This window comes from Pleurodeles waltl, chromosome 2_2 (genome assembly GCF_031143425.1).
Source record: "Pleurodeles waltl isolate 20211129_DDA chromosome 2_2, aPleWal1.hap1.20221129, whole genome shotgun sequence".
NCBI lineage: Eukaryota > Metazoa > Chordata > Amphibia > Caudata > Salamandridae > Pleurodeles > Pleurodeles waltl.
This window is the reverse complement of record NC_090439.1, coordinates 976,954,435-976,970,442: the sequence shown is the minus strand read 5'-3', so window position 1 is coordinate 976,970,442 and position 16,008 is coordinate 976,954,435. Positions and strand designations below refer to the sequence as shown.

The window sequence follows — 16,008 nt, the reverse complement described above, 5'->3', positions numbered from 1 at the left end:
GCTGCTACTTCTGTTTCAACGCAGCTATGTTGTCTTACAGGCTACAGAACAAGCTTTACATGCAAGCACATATGATCGGTGCCTTCCCGGAGACTCAACTGTTTCCTTCTTGTGGCGGGAAGCCAGAGGGGTGATGCAACTCAAGCCTGGTCCCCTTCCCTGGCAACTGGCCTATTAAACATGTTTCTCAGGGTGCTATCGTTTTTGGCACAGTGAGTCGCCATCAAACAGTAGCTCTGGTACGCTGTGGATCCTCACTTCCGACAGGTATGTCAGCCGTCCTCATGTACACCTCCCCTGGGGTCGCTCATTTTTGGGTCACTCTTACTAAGCCCACAATGCAGAGGCCTCACCAACGCAGAGGGTCACCCCTGTAGGTCCACTTCAGTTCCTCAAGGGAACAAAAGTACAGAGTGCCAAGGGCCAGCACCACCAGTTCACCTAGCGTTCTCACACCACCCGGTCTCTCCTCTGTACTCAATAGACACCAAGCCGCAGGGTTACTGCTGTTTTCTCTCTGTGTGTCTATGTGTATCACCAGGGGCCTTGGGGCCTATGCAGTCTCTGGTTCTCCCTGAATCCTCTTTGCTGCAGGGCAAGGCTTCCACTCCTCCAGGCCCCAGTCAGCACCCTTTGTGTTGGCCCCGATAGGGTGCTGTCAGTCTGCGCTGGCAGGGTCTAGCTGCTGCTCATCTGGCCACTACCCCCATTAATAGTGGTGCACTGTGGTCTCCCAAAGCCTGCAAACAATGGGCCCCCAGCAGCTCCAGATCCGTTTTCTCCACCAATCAGCCCACTCCTCCCCAACACACTGTGAGCAAAACACGAGCAGCCGTCCTCCGCCCCCCCCTGCAGCCACTACACGGGGCTGCCAGCACTGGTACGGTCCCGTCAGAGTGCTGCTGTTCAGGCCCTCCTCATGAGCCTCTGACTCACTGGCAGTCCCCAAAGCAAAGGCAATGCCATGCGACGGGCAGAGGGACAGGTCACAACACCCCCGCCATGCCGAGGTCCGGGGCAGCACCATCACACCAGCTCCGCCAGGCGCTCCTGTATGTGTCACGCGGCCGCCATATTGAAGTTGAGCTCTTGGGCCAAAGTTGTCTCGCCCGCCGCTCTCTCAGCTACATCAATGGCAGGCGAGTATTTCAGGTGCTGCCTTCGCTTTGGGTACTCACCCAGACCGTTTGTTTGTGGACTTGAGCGGCAGAACTCCTCCGAGTTGCTACTACTCGGGGCCATATTGGACACGCGCCTCATGAAATTGGATTTTTAATGCATATTTAGGAAAAGTAACTTTTAGAAAGGTGCCTTTTCCCTACCTGAAGCACCGGGAGAGTGATTTACATTACTTTTACAGCAGCTGTCTATAAAGTACTTAAAGTTAAAGAGGTAAGAAAACTGCTCCTACACCATGAACAATCGCCTGGGAGTGAGGGGTGTTTTCTTCCCCTGGCAGGAAGATCAGTTGGGGTGAGCCTAGGAACATAATGAACTTCAAAGGGTCTTCCCTGTCACAAGTAAATGTCAGGTGATACCTGGAAAGAACCAGCCTGTGCCTCCATAGTCAGATTGCTATGAAACCTAGTGGGAGGAAAATGATCTCAGAACTGTTTATGCGTGACCGTAGACGAGGGGTCTGCTCATTACCCTGGCCACACCTCTGGCTGGGCACACCTTTTCTGCACAAGGAGAGACGAGTTAACCATCTTGGATTTTGAGAATAGGGTGCATAGTGGAACTGTTTGCAGAAGGGCACGCAGGAACTGCTGTGCAAGTGGCTTGGGTTGCCCTGGGAAATTTTACCCAATGGATTATGGAAGTGCCAGGAGGCACCCCCAACCCACTACCTGATGCCAGGAATAAATTTGGCACTCCAATGCACCCTCCCCTGAACATTCTCTGGACCTGTGGAAGACCAGATGAGAAGTGAACTTCTGTATGAGACCTGTGAGGAAACCTGAAGGGCTGGACCTGCTCCACACTTGTACCCTAGACAAAAGAGGTGGACTCCAAGAAGCAGTTAGCCGACCTATGTGGCTATTGGGACACAATAAGTTAAAAAGGCTTTTTCCCCAAAGTGCCCAATGGACCAGTAGTAACTGGACCTGGAATGGACCCTGCCCGACACCCTGAGAGTCCCCAAGTGCCCCACTGAGGTCTCTGTAAGCATTAGAAACTTACATCTGTGGTTGTTTTGGCAACAGGTGAACATTTGGAAACTTTTGAAAACTTTTCCTGCAGATCTCCAATGCTTCAGCAGGGCCTGCGGAAAAAAGTATCTAAAAGGTAGCTCCAAAATGTTGGACTGGATTTCAGCTTAATCCTGCTTAGAGGTCCCCACAACTCAGAAAGAAAGACTTGGTCCTATTCCGCACTGGCACTTACAAAGTTTGACACAAAATGTATAAGGCTCCAGAGATCAATAGGGACCAACCTGCTTCAGGTATCTGCCCTTTAGTTCCACAGCGGTGTGCACAATTTCAGTGGCAGCCAACACAGGGAGTATTTTTTTCCCTCAATAAATGACAAAATCCCTTTCTGACGTGGGGCCACCTTTTCAACCTTTTAACTTCCAGACATTTATCGGGACCAAACCACTTGGTGGATACAACCCAGACTTCACAGCCTCCTGAAACTGCACCTTGGTCCCGATCTAACGGGTCCATTGACTTACACTGGGTGAAGTATTTTCTTGGTGGTTTTTCCACTTAAATCTTTAATAAATAATGTCTCAATTTCCCCTACATAGATTTTTGTCATTTTGGTGTTATTTTGCTTATTACATTTTTCTCTCTTGTCATAAATTGGAACAGGGCTTATATTTTGTTGCATCTCTGACTTTTAACTAATTTGGAACATCTAAACAGATGTGCTTAGGTTTACATTACTAAAACCTTTGACTGGGTCTAACGAGAAGGGGAAATTTTTACGTGAGGCTGACTTCCGTCCACCCGACTAATATTTCACTTTCTTACAAGAGTCATCAACAGCAATCTTTTGAAAGCCAAAGAGTTAAAAAAAGAAAACCTCACTGACCATAAACGTCTCACAAGATTCAGAGTCACTACAGAAATGTTACTGCTTTGCATGAGCACCCAACTTTGTATGGTGCATTACAAGTGTTTTCAAGTTTCCTACGTTCATACTTGAATAGCTCATCTCATCCAGAGGTATTAAATGCATTCCATTCTGGTACTTGTTCTAAAAGTGACAGCACACACAAAACACAAGAATTCGCAGAGCCAGAAGGTGTAGTCCTGGAAAGTGACCCATGAGTTTGTTCTTTTTCCTTTTTAGTTGGTAACATACACAACACAAATCAAAAGTGTAAAATAAAAATTACAGTTGAAAACAGGCAGGCATATATTGTTGCATTGCTAAAGCTTCCATTAACAACACCAAGCAACCTTGTCTGAAAGTGCTATTCCGCTTTCAGAAACATTAGAGCTGTGAATGATTGTAGCAAGTCTGAAAGCAGAACCAACATGTACGATCCTTCATATCAAAACCAAACTGGAGTAAAACATACTCAAGCCCATGATAATAGCTCCCGGCTGCCTTTTCAAATGGTAACTGCCTCACTTTTCTTGGAGTAAGTTCTGGGGTCAACAGGAATGCATTTTCACTGAAAAAAGGTAAAGAAAACAGTTAAATATTTTAAAAATACCATTTAGAAGACAAATGCATATAATTGGAATAGAATATGGAAGACATACAGGTATAGTGAGATAACAGCACTGTATGGTTTTGGTATTTTGAGTAATACACACACACCCACACATTATTATATATATATTTATATATATACAGCCCCACTACAAAGAGCTGTACAACAGGAGCCATTACCATATTGGTACTACAAGACAAATAATGTCCCTGTAGGTAAGTTTTCCCACATTTACATCGTAAGTCACTACAATGCATGGGACCTTACAAAACAAAACTGGTATGTATAGGTAAGTTAATAGTTACATGCCGGTAGCACTTCTCTGCTTGTTGAACTATGAGGCCAGTGCTCAAGCATGTGGAGAGAAAGCCATGTACCTAATGGAACACATATTTTCACTGCAAAAGCTGAATAAGTGGTCCAGCATTTCAAGTAAAGAATAGCCAAATTCCACACACTACCTGGGGAGCTGGATCATGTATCTACCTTATACAGTTAAATATCTCTAGCTATCTATTTTCACCAGAGAAAAACAAAGGTTAAAGTGATGTCATACATAGGAATTGTAATAACGTTAACATTCCATTTAAAAAAAAAAAAAAAAAAAAAAAAAATCAATTGAACAAAGGTAAAAGGGACATTATAGTTAGGTGAAAATTTCTGGAGGTAAAATATACTATCATGAACTAACAAAATTACTAAAATTCACCAGTTATAGTTATCTCAAGCAACTATAACATGTACCCTAAAATAACTAACTCGCGCCCCCGCCATGCAGTCTTATCACCCATGATTTAATTTCAGGTAATGCAGATATTGAAGTGATGTTATCAATGATGTCATTCAGCTTATCATAAGTGATGTAATATCTAAGGTATTTAGCAGTGCGTCGCGATGGTGTGAGTTAGTTACTTTTGCCCATGTGCAGTAAGGGGTTGGGCGCAGGGCCTGGCCGAAACCCACCCCTAGGCACTAGCCATGTCATGTAACAATATAAAGGTGTCATTTTAAGTAATGGAGACCCTACTGGCTTTGTCAAAGGCTCAAAATAACAACATAGTGTCACAGCCTACTGGCTTTATCCAGGCTTCAGCACATCAACATATACGAAGCAAACTTATTGGTTTTGTCAGAAAGTCACTAATAACCATAATCAAAGTGTATTTCATAAATTCACACATTGCAATGTTTAATAACGGAGACCTTTTTTATATCCGAGGTGGATGAACTTTTTTTTTTTAAATGTTTTTTAGTTTTTTAAACGGTTGATCAAAATTCAAATAGTGCCAAAGTTATTTTATACATATATACACACACACACACACACACACACACACACATATCTACATATCTTACCTAGTGGCGGTCGTACCTAGGTAGTTATAGTTAAGCCTGCTTTTCCATCTTGCTCCTGTGAGAGTCAGACTATGGGATACCCTGAACTCATAGGGGACATAGAGGGACTTCCAAATTGGGCAAAAAAAAAAAAAAAAAAGTGCATCTGCTCCCAGTAGGCGGGATCTTTGACAATGCTCCTATTGGCTGGGAGCCAACTTTTGATCTATTTTACTGCCAGCAGTGATGCATCAGAAGCTGCTCCCTGCAGGCGAAGCCATGCTGGCTCCTGCTTATGTAGAAACACGTCTGGGACTGCAGTGGTCTTGGGGACCCGCCACCCCCGGCCCACAAGACTACGGTGGGTGCCTAGTGTGGGAACCCACTGTTAGCAGTGCTGTGCACTGGGGGATGGTGTCTACGAGGCCGAAATCAGGCCGAAATGCCTCATGCCCCAGGGGATGGAGTACCAGGAGATGAAACTGGCCCGGAGGGGAGGGAGGGTAGGTTGAATGCCTGTTCCTTCTCAGTCATGCCGGACCACAGGAATGGTGTCCCAGGGGTTGACATTGGCCTGCGGGGGAGATTGCATTCACCCCCCCTTTCATAATTACACTGGGGAGGATGCGCTACCCCCAGCACCTCCTCACTAAAAATCACACAAAGAATAGGGTCCTTGTGGCCAGTAATGGCTTGGGGAGGAGGGGTCATGTGCCCTCCTTCCTCCTAAAAATCATGTCAGGCTCTGGGATGAGGTCCAAAGGGCCGATAATGATCGAGGAAGGGATTCTCCTCCCCTAAAATTCACCCCCTACCTTTATTTTAAGCAGTGGCCCTGGGGATAGGGACCCCAGGGCTTAATCAGGCTTGAGTAGGGTTACATAGCACTCTCTCCTTTAAAATAAATAAGGCCATGGGGGATTGTGTCCCCAGGACCTAATGAGGCTTGAGGAGGGGGGCCTCGATGTCCCCCCTTTCCTTAAAATAGAAAAAAAAGGCTCCGGGAGATGGGCACGCGTGCTAGAGTGTGCAATTTTTATTCAGAACAGCAAAATGCACAACTATCCACCTATGAGATTCGACCACTACTGAAAATTTCCTTTTCTCATTAAATGTATTGACACTAAAGAGTAGGTTTAACAATATATAAAGAAAGAAAATAAACTGCAATGTAGGGAAATGTAGCTATTTGCTCACATTGTTCTACCTTTGCAATATTTACTTTTATGCACACTGGTGAGGTTTCATTAGTAGATGCTTGCATCTAGTATAGGGATACAAGGGTGAGGTCGTTAGATGTGCTGATTAATGCTCTGAATGCTTTACCAGCACACAAAAAAAGATGAGTGCTGCATTAAAAAGACATTTAATTTTTTAGTTGTTTAAGGAACCTAAATATCCTACAAATTAATTCAGCAAGGTGAATTACAGGAAATAATTAACAGTCAATACCTATTTTTTGTGAAATGCAAGCTTCGAAACCACTGGGTAATACTCAACACACCTTACCCATGTAATACACACACAGCCATAATTATTGTGCTAACCTTCTGTTTGAAGAGCATCGTTTGCTACATATTCCTGCCATCTAGCGTTGGGCCCTGAAGAATAAGTTGCTTACCGTAACGATCTTTCTGTTGGATACACTTTTTACCTGCAGATTCCTCACCTGTAGAACAATCCCAGTGCCAGACTGGAGCTGGAAACTTCAAAGCTCTTCTGTTACCTGTAAAGAATGCTAGCTTTGGTCGACGCCTGAAGTGATGTGCGATAACGGACCTGAAGCCATATAGTGCCCACCCTGGTGCAAGAACGTCAGTTTCCATTCATTTTTTCCAAGCCTTCGAGGTGAACGGACAGATTGACATTGCCAGAGTACAACAGTACCAAAAGATAAACTGGGTTCTTATTAACTTTCCTTATAACTCATCCACCAAATGGGAGACTGTGGGTCATGGGGAATCTGTGGGTAGAGAATACACCAGGAACACCATTACCAAAGGTAAGTAACTTATCCTCACCTGTAGAACCAATTTCAGATCAATACCCCACCCCAGGAGGAGGACTGATGGATGGTTAGACGGGGAAATTCCACACAGATCTGGTAAAGTGTCTGTCCGTGCATACCTCTGAATCGAGGCAGTAATGCTTGGCAAATGTATGCGGGGACACCCGTGTTGCCACCTTGCATATCTCTGCTACGGGGATCCTCTGGCAAGAGCATAAGTCATAGACTTGGCTCTAATGGAATGAGGTCTTAAATCTTCTGGAGAATCTTTCTTGGCCAAGGTAAAGCAGGTCTTGATGCAAAGAGTAATCCATCTTGAGAGAGAACTTTTTCTGCACCGATTTACCCTTAGCACCACAGTATCCGACGAAGAGCTGGTCATCCAGATATATGTACCTGACACGGTCCAGGGATAAGTTGACTGCCCATCTAGAATCCAACAGATGTAACCGCTCCTCCTTCTTTGAGGGAGAGGGCAGGGGGTAAAAGTCTGGGAGGTTGAAGGACTTACTCAGATGGAAAGGATTCACCACTTTTTTTTTTAAATATGAAAGCAGCACTGCTTCTCAACACCAATTTGTTGGGATAAAATCAGGTAAAAGAAGGACAGGAACTGAGAGCTTGCAACTAGTTCACCTGTCTGGCTGAGCCTATAGCAACTAAAAATACAGTTAAAAATAAAGTGACAAAAATGTAGGTGAGGAACTGGCGGGCACACATGCAGGTAAGAAAAGGTTGAGTTTATTCAGGAAGCTCCAGATCAAGCAGCTGGACTCCACAGTGCGATCCTCCAACTGCACTCTCTTCGCATTCCACATTCTACCTAGAATCCTCCAACATTCCACCTCGGTCACTAATCTATGTCTTGAAAAGAAACATAACAATACAACAGTAGGGTCCCCATAAGAGAAGTCAAGATTAAACTAAGGTCATAGGAAGGTAAAACAAAGGGAGTTGGAGGATGCATATTCATCAACCCTTTTAGAAAATGCCTGAAAATGGGGGACTTAAAAGGATGGCTGGTCCGGCAGACAGAGGAATGCAGACAGGGCAGTCAAACACCTATTAATAGTGCGTACAGCACAACCTCTTTGAGCAAGAGAATATGCGTATTGCAGGATCTGGGACAATTTGGCATACAAGGGATCCACATTATTGCCCACACACCAAGCAGTCAAGTTGCTCCATCTAGCAGAGAAAGCAGATTTGGCTGAAGGGCATCCCACTGACAAGATTACCTCTACCACCTCCAGTGGCGGCTAAAAGGAACGCAAAAGTCCTCTCTCAAACTCGAAGCATGTAGGTGGAGGCCATGGAGATTGGGATGGAGATCCACTCTCCTCGACTGGGAGAGAAGGTTCAGCCTGAATGGAAGGTGAAGAGGGGGATATCTGGAGAAGTGCAGAAAGTCTCCATACCACACCCTTCTTGGCCAAACCCGGACATTAACTTTAACTTGGGCCTGGTGTTGGCGAATCTTCCGCAGAACTTGAGCAAAACATAATGCAGCTGAAAATTCCACCTCAACTGAAACACAACCTCCAAGTCTACACTCAATGAATACTGGAGGGCACAGAACTGCTGCCATTGTGCATATTCCGAGGAGGTGAAAAAGTCCACTTGAAGCACGCACCACTCAGCGAAGACTTCCTGGATTTCCTCAAGTAGAAGACGCTAATCGTGATTAGCAAGATAATGCCAGCTCAGGCTGTCTTGCTCTGACATTCATAGACCACACTCGGTGATTAGCGGTGAGCCAGAGCCCTTGACACTGTGCCTAAGACAACAGTCTCAATCTTACATGCGAAGGAGGTAGGACTCTACTTCCCCTTGCTCGTTGCCACACAAACAGCTGTTGTGTTGTCCGTCAAGATCTCCATAGACCACTCTTGGATGGAGAGAGGTAGGTCTTTAGCCCCAGCTGAATTGTCCACAGTTCCAGCAGGTTGATATCAAGGACCTGATCTCCGATCTCCAGATTCTTAAAGTGGGCTCCCCACCCGAGGGAGGAGGCATACGTCGCTACCACAGTCACAGTAAAGGCCATCTTACAGCTCAGGTTTGCCTCATTCTTCAACCACACCACTTCTGCTGCAGTGCTGGGGGCCATCACAATGGTGTTACAACAGGACTGACCCGTTCTACAATCACTGCCTGTTGAGGCACCACTACAGGGCCCTCATGTGCTAACAAGCTTGTGTGACTTGGAGAATGCAGGAAGCCAGCAAACCTAGGAACCATAGGATTCTTAGGACTGGGACTTGTGTGCCTTAGAATGGGGCCATAACCTGGATTTCAGTAATCCTCTGAGGCAGAGAAACCGCACTTAGAAGGGTAGTGTCCAAAACCAACCTTATGAACCACTGGAAGGTCCACAGGTAAGATTTGGGTACGCTGACTGAAAAATCCTGGTTGTACAGCAGAGATACAGTCAACTGCAGATGGCATGACACCCTCTTTGGCTAACTGGCTTGGATTAACCAGTCGTCCAGATACAAACATAATGAGGATACCTGACCTTCTGAGATGGGCTGCAACCACTGAGATGGGAGCAACAACTTCGGATCTGCATTAAAGGTGCATAAGAAAGGGAAAGGACACTGTTGCACCAGGATGGGCAGTTTTTGGTTTTGGTGTCGTCATCTGACGCCACTGCTGGTGTCAACCAAAGCCAGCACCTCCTGCTGGCGACGCGAAAGCTTTAAAGTTTCCGGATCCAGTCTGGTAACTGGTATTGTTCTACAGGTGAGGAATATGCAGGTATTAATAGCCTTCAGAAGTTTACAACTTGTTTTTCTTTGAAGTAGTTTAGGTCACAAGACCTGTTGTGACTCCACCCTTGGTCCACAACGCACAAAGGCATTGGCTTCACTTCAGTTTTTTGCTCAGCAGGCGAGTAGTGTAAGTGGAAAGCAGTGTTGAAACCAGTGTGTGCTGAATGTTGAAACAGGAAAGAATGAGGGAAAAACATTTATGTTTATCACTGACTTCTGATGGAGAGTGGGCACTTGTGAATCTACCGCCCTACACGCTATGAACAGATGGTTTGAGGGTAATTAACATTTTCCATTTGTAGCATTTATGGCTGAAGATACACATGCCCAACATAGACAGTAATGCAGTGCCTCCTCAAAGCGGTGGCTAGTGAGAGGATGATGATGTTTGGAATAATGTTCTTAGGACAGCTGGGCCAAATAAAGTCTTTTGATGGGCTAGAATATCCACACAGTAGTGCTTGGTGAACATGTGAGAGGTTGACCAATTGGCTGTCTTGCAGCCAACTGCAAAGGGGATGTTACCCAGGAAAGTCAAAGTGGCACTCCCTTTACTTGTGGAGGGGGCACAGGGAATGTCTGCTTGGTCTTAGCATAGCACATCTGCAATTACCAATCCATTTAGCAATGCCCAATTTAGAGATCAATGAATCAATCAGGATTTATAAAGTGTGGCTAATCACCCAATATGGTATCCAGGCGCATGCAGGTCCCAGAGCATTATTTGAACAGCCAGGTCTTGAGGACCATTCGAAATTCTGAAAGTGAGGTGATGGTCTGGAGGTGCGTGGGGAGGCTATTCCAGGTTTTTGCTGCAATGTGAGAGAAGGAGCTTCCTCCACTTCTGCTTCGGTAGATGTGGGGAGTAGCGGCAAGTGAAAGAGAGGCAAGATGTAGTCTTCTCAATGGTTGGTGGAAGTTCAGGCAGTGGTTAATGTATGAGGGTCCTTGGTAGTGTAGAGCTTTATGTGCGTAGGTCAGAAGCTTGAATTGGCATCTCTTCAGTAGAGGGAACCAGTGGAGTTGCCGGAGGTGGGGTGTGATGTGGGTTTGTCAAGGAAGGCTGAGGATGAGTCTGTCTGCGGCATTCTCTATGGTCTTTAGCCTCTGTAGGAGGTGTGCAGTAATTCCTATGTAGAGGACGTTGCTGTAGTCCAGTCAGCTGGAGACGAGGACCTATGTCACGCTGCGTCTAGTTTGTGGTGATAGCCACTTGAAGATCTTACCTAGCATGCACAAAGTGAGGAAGCAAGTGGAGGAGACAGCGTTGATCTGTGATTTCATGGTGAGCTTGTTATCAATGATGATTCTGATGATTCGGGCATGGTTGGAGGAAGTGGGTGCGGGTCCAAGGTCTGATGGCCACCAAGAGTCGTTCCATGTGTTGCTGCTACTGCCAAAGATCAGTACTTCAGTCTTGTCTGTGTTCAGCTGCAGGCAGCTATTCTTCACCCAGTCAGCAACGATTGTCATGCATTTGTGGAAGCTGGTTCTGGTGGTGGAATGGTTGTTGGAGAGTGAGGATGAGTTGGGGGTCGTCTGCATAGGAAATTATATTTAGACCGTGGGATCTGACGATGTTGGCCAGCAGGGTCATACATGCGCTGAAGAGCGTGGAGCTGAGAGATGAGCCCTGGGGACACCGCAGGTGATCTCCTTGGGTTCAGAGGTGAAAGGTGGGAGGTGGATCCTCTGGGTTCTTCCAGTGAGGAAGGAGGTGATCCATCTTAGAGTGTCCTTTGGATGTCGATGTGGTGGAGTCTTTCAATCAGAATGTGGTGGTATACGGTGTTGAAGGCTGCCGAGAAGTCGAGGAAGATCAAAGCTGCTGTTTCTCCTTGGTCAAGACGGGTTTGTATGTCATCTGTGGCGGTGATCAGGTTAGTTTCAGTGCTGTGATTGCTACAAAAGCTGGATTGGGAGGTGTCAAATAGCTGGTTCTGCTCCAGGTATGTCATGAGTTGCTTATTGGTGAACATTTCTGTTACCTTCACTGTGAATTTGAGCAGGGAGATTGTACGGTAGCTTTTGGATTTGGCAGGGTCAGTGGAGTTTTTTTTTTTTTAAATAATGGTCTGACTTTGGCGTGTTTCCAGGCATCAGGAAATGTTACCGTGGTGATAGAGATGCTGAGCAGGGTGGTTACTTCCTGGCCGATTCTTTGGTTTTCAAGGTTGAAAATGTGGTGCAGGCATTGGTCTCTGCGAGCTCCAGAGTGGATGGATTTCATGGTGGAGTTGAGGGAGGTCTTGAAGGCTGCTCTGTCGGAGGCATCCTTGCTGGCGCGCCATCTCCTCTCCAGCCGTTTGATTTCACGTTTTGCTGTTCTGAGTTCTTGGCTGTACCGGCTGTCCTTTTGGGAGGATTTTCTCTGGTTGTGCTCCTGAAGGGGATGATGCTATCAGCGCATTTGATGATCCAGGCGTTAAAGTTTTCCACTCCCTGTTCGAGGTTGGTGGTAGTAGTAGTAGGGTTTTTGGTGCTGGTCATTTAGGGGTAGAAGTGCAAGGGCTGGAGATGCTGAAGTGGATGATGGTCCATGTGAGTTCTGTGACATGGCTGTATTTGATGCAGTTGCTGGAGATAAAAATGGGGTCCAGCGTGTGTCCTGAGGTGTGTGTAGAGTCATGGATGATCTGGGTCAATCCGAAGATGTTCATACTGTTGTCGTTGGGGTTGTGGAAATTTAGGTCACCGAGGAAGATGTAGACCCTGGAGTCTAAGGCTAGGGGCTCAATGAAGTCTGCAGTGGTGTTGTAGAAGCTGGAGCACGGGCCTGGGGAGGGTCGGTATGCAAGGGTGTCTCTAATGGTTGTTCTGTCGTCCGTGTGAAGCTTGAAGTTGAGATGTTCCTGACGCGTCCTCGAAGCAGTGGATTATGAGCATATCTCCACAAAAGAAAGAAGCACTTACTGCATTAAATTAAGAGGAAGTACCCTTGTTTGGTGGAGATTGTTTGGTCTTGTCGTCTTATCCACACCAGGATTCATGTGATCAGTAATGAAGACGCTCCAGGAACAATCACATTGCCCAACCTATAGACATAGGTCACTGGATACATGCCCAGAAAAATTATTTTTTTGAGGTGCATCAAAGGGGGCCTTAGGCCCCCCGCACCCTGGGATTTGTATTACCTAATTTGCTAATTCCTAACAGAAATTTGCAAATTCGGAAATGCAAAACCATTTGCACCTATAGGCATACATATGAAAGAGAGTGATTCCGGTCTTAAAAGCTTCAGAATTCCTTGTGTTTGGTGAAACAACGTTGGCAGCAACTCTGGGAAAGTGATCTTTTTAGAACAGTATATGAATTGTATTGGATCACGTGGCTAATCCAAGAAAATATCTGATGAACTGTGATTATTGATAGAAATGTGAACTGTGGAGTTTTTGAACACTATTACAGCAGGATTATGGGGTCAAAATTGGGGAAAGAATTGGGGAAAAAAGGGCTGCAGAAAAAAGCATGTGGTTTTTCCCCTGAAAATGGCATCAACAAAGGGTTTGTGGTGGTAAAATCACCATCTTCCCAGCTTTCAGGGACAGGCAGACTTGAATCAGCAAACCACATTTTTCAACACAATTTTGTCATTTCACAGGGACATAACCCATTTTTACTATTTTCTGTGCTTTCAGCCTCCTTCCAGTTAGTGACAGAAATGGGTGTAAAACCAATGATGGATCCTGGACAGCGAAACATTTCTGAAAAGTAGACAAAATTCAGAATTCAGCAAGGGGTCATTTGTGTAGATCTTTCAAGGTTTTCCTACAGAAAGTAGCAGCTAAAATAAAAATAAAAAAACATTGAAATTGAGGTGATTTCTGTCCACATTTTCTTCTATAAGTTTTTCCAGCTATGGCAGATTTTTTAAAGCAATATACCGTTACGTCTGCTGGACTCTTCTTGTTGCGGAGATATATAGGGCTTGCAGGTTCATCAAGAACCCTAGGTACCCAGAGCCAATATATGAGCTGCACCTTGCAATGGGTTTTCATTGAATACCGGGTATACAGCAATTCATTTAGTAGAATATGAAGAGTGAAAAATGGGCATCAAGGAAACCTTTGTATTTCCAAAATGGGCACAAGATAAGGTGTTGAGAAGCAGTGGTTATTTGTACATCTCTGAATTCCGGGCTAGCAAGTGATTTATAGGGCATTCTCAAATAGATGTCTTTTTACACACTGTATTACTTTTGGAAGGACAAAATGTAGGGAAAAACATGGGGCAATAAGACTTGTTCTTCAATTCTGTGTTCCCCCAAGTCTCCCGATAAAAATGGTACCTCACTTGTGTGGGTAGGCCTAGTGCCCGCAATAGGAAATGTCCCAATACACAACATGAACACACAGAAAACTGACATGTTTTTTGCCAAGTGCCTAGCTGCGGATTTTGGCCTCTAGCTTAGCCGGCACCTAGGGAAACCTAGCAAACCTATACATTTTTTTTAAACTATACACCTAGGGAAATTTAGAATGACTTGTGGGGCTCTCACCAGGTTCTGTTACCCAGACTCCTTTGCAAACCTCAAAATTTGGCAAACAAAGATTTCCACAGTATTCAGTGATAAGAAGTTCTAGAATCTGAGAGGAGCCACAAATTTCCTTCCACCCAGCATTCCCCCAAAAATGGCACCTCATTTGTGTTGGTAGGCCTGGTGCCTGCGAAAGGAAATGCCCCAAAAGGCAACATGGATACATCAAATTTTTGCATTGACAACCGACGTGGTTTTGGAAAGTGCCTAGCTGTGGTTTTTGGTCTCTAGCTCAGCCGGCAGCTAAGAAAACCTAACCAACCTGTGCAATTTTTGAAAACTAAACACCTAGGGGAACTCAGGATGGCATAACTTGTGGTGCTCTCACCAGGTTCTGCTACCCAGAATCCTTTGCAAACCTCAAAATTTGGCAAATAAAAAAAACACTTTTTCCTCACATTTTGGAGCTGCAAAGTTCTGGAATCTGAAAGGAGCCACAAATTTCCTTCTATCCAGCATTCCCCCACATCTCTCAATAAAATTGGTACCTCACTTGTGTGGGTAGGCCTAGTGCCTGCGAAAGGAAATGCCCCAAAACACTATGTGGACACATCAAAATTATCAACTACAAAACGACTTGTTTTTGTGTGTGTTGGTGGGGGGGGGGGTGGGGGGAATAATCTGCGTTTTTGGTCCTGGGCTCGGCAGCCATGTAGGGAAACCTACCAAACCCAGACATTTCTGAAAACTAGACACCAGAGGCAGTCCAGAGAGGTGTGACTTGCATGGATCCCCCAGTATTTTCTAACCCAGAATCCTCAGCAAACCTCAAATTTGGCTAAATATAACATTTTACCCACATTTCTATGTGAGCTCACCGCACTGGCACAAATTTCCTACCACCCAACATTCCCCTCGGTCTCCCGATAAATATACCTCACTTGTGTAGGTGGGCCAAGTGCCTGTGACAGGGAAGAGCCAAAATAATGTCGAAATTGAGGGGGAACCAAAGCGAGTCCAAAAGGGAAGGTATTAGGCTGACAAGTGGGGCAGAATTTTTATCAGTATAGATGTGACAATGCGGGGTGGCAGGAATTTTGTGGATTCCTGCAGCTTCCAGAAAGTTCCATCATAAAAATATGGGGAAAATGTGTGATTTTAAGCAAAATTGGAGGTTTGCAGGGCATTGTGGGTAAGAAAACGGTGTGGGGTGCATGTGAATCACACCACCCTGGACTCATCCAGATGTTTAGTTTTCAGATGTGTCTAGGTCTCGTAGATTTTTCTACATGGCAGCGTCCCAAAGTCCATAAAGTGCAGCCCTCACCATTCCAAGAGGGACGATTTTGAGAGTTAGACAGGCTCTCATGGCCCAAATGTAAAACCAAAACCCAAAATAATCAAAAGTCCTTTTGCTTGCCATTGGGATAAAATCTTTTAATGTGCAGGGGGAGAACTGAAAGACCGATACCCACTTCACTTGGGGTGGGGGGGACTAACCATGCCCACACTAGTTGGTAGCCACACCCAACTTATTTTTTTTTAAATTCCATGGCATCTAGTAGGTTTTCTGCGATGGTGGTAGCCTCTGATGACGTCAGCCCACAGACGTCATGGGGGAGGGTGGTGGAAGGGGAAGCGATTCCCCTTCCATCCCTGCCCCTAGGCCTGTGGGGGAGCGCCAGCACCCCCCCCCCCAATGGGCCAGTGCCAGGGCGTAATGGTTACGTCTGTGGCGCCCCTG

At 45.6% G+C, this 16,008-nt stretch overlaps 1 protein-coding gene across 1 annotated transcript in view; it reads right to left on the bottom strand.

Moving 5' to 3' along the window:
- The window catches only part of MTBP (MDM2 binding protein), a 192,924-nt gene that overhangs the window by 39,134 nt on the left and 137,782 nt on the right, over nt 1-16,008 (bottom strand). The window contains exon 17 of the mRNA XM_069220682.1: nt 3,533-3,628. Within this exon, the coding sequence (XP_069076783.1) occupies nt 3,533-3,628 (96 nt within the window). The remainder of the gene's footprint in view (nt 1-3,532; nt 3,629-16,008) is intronic.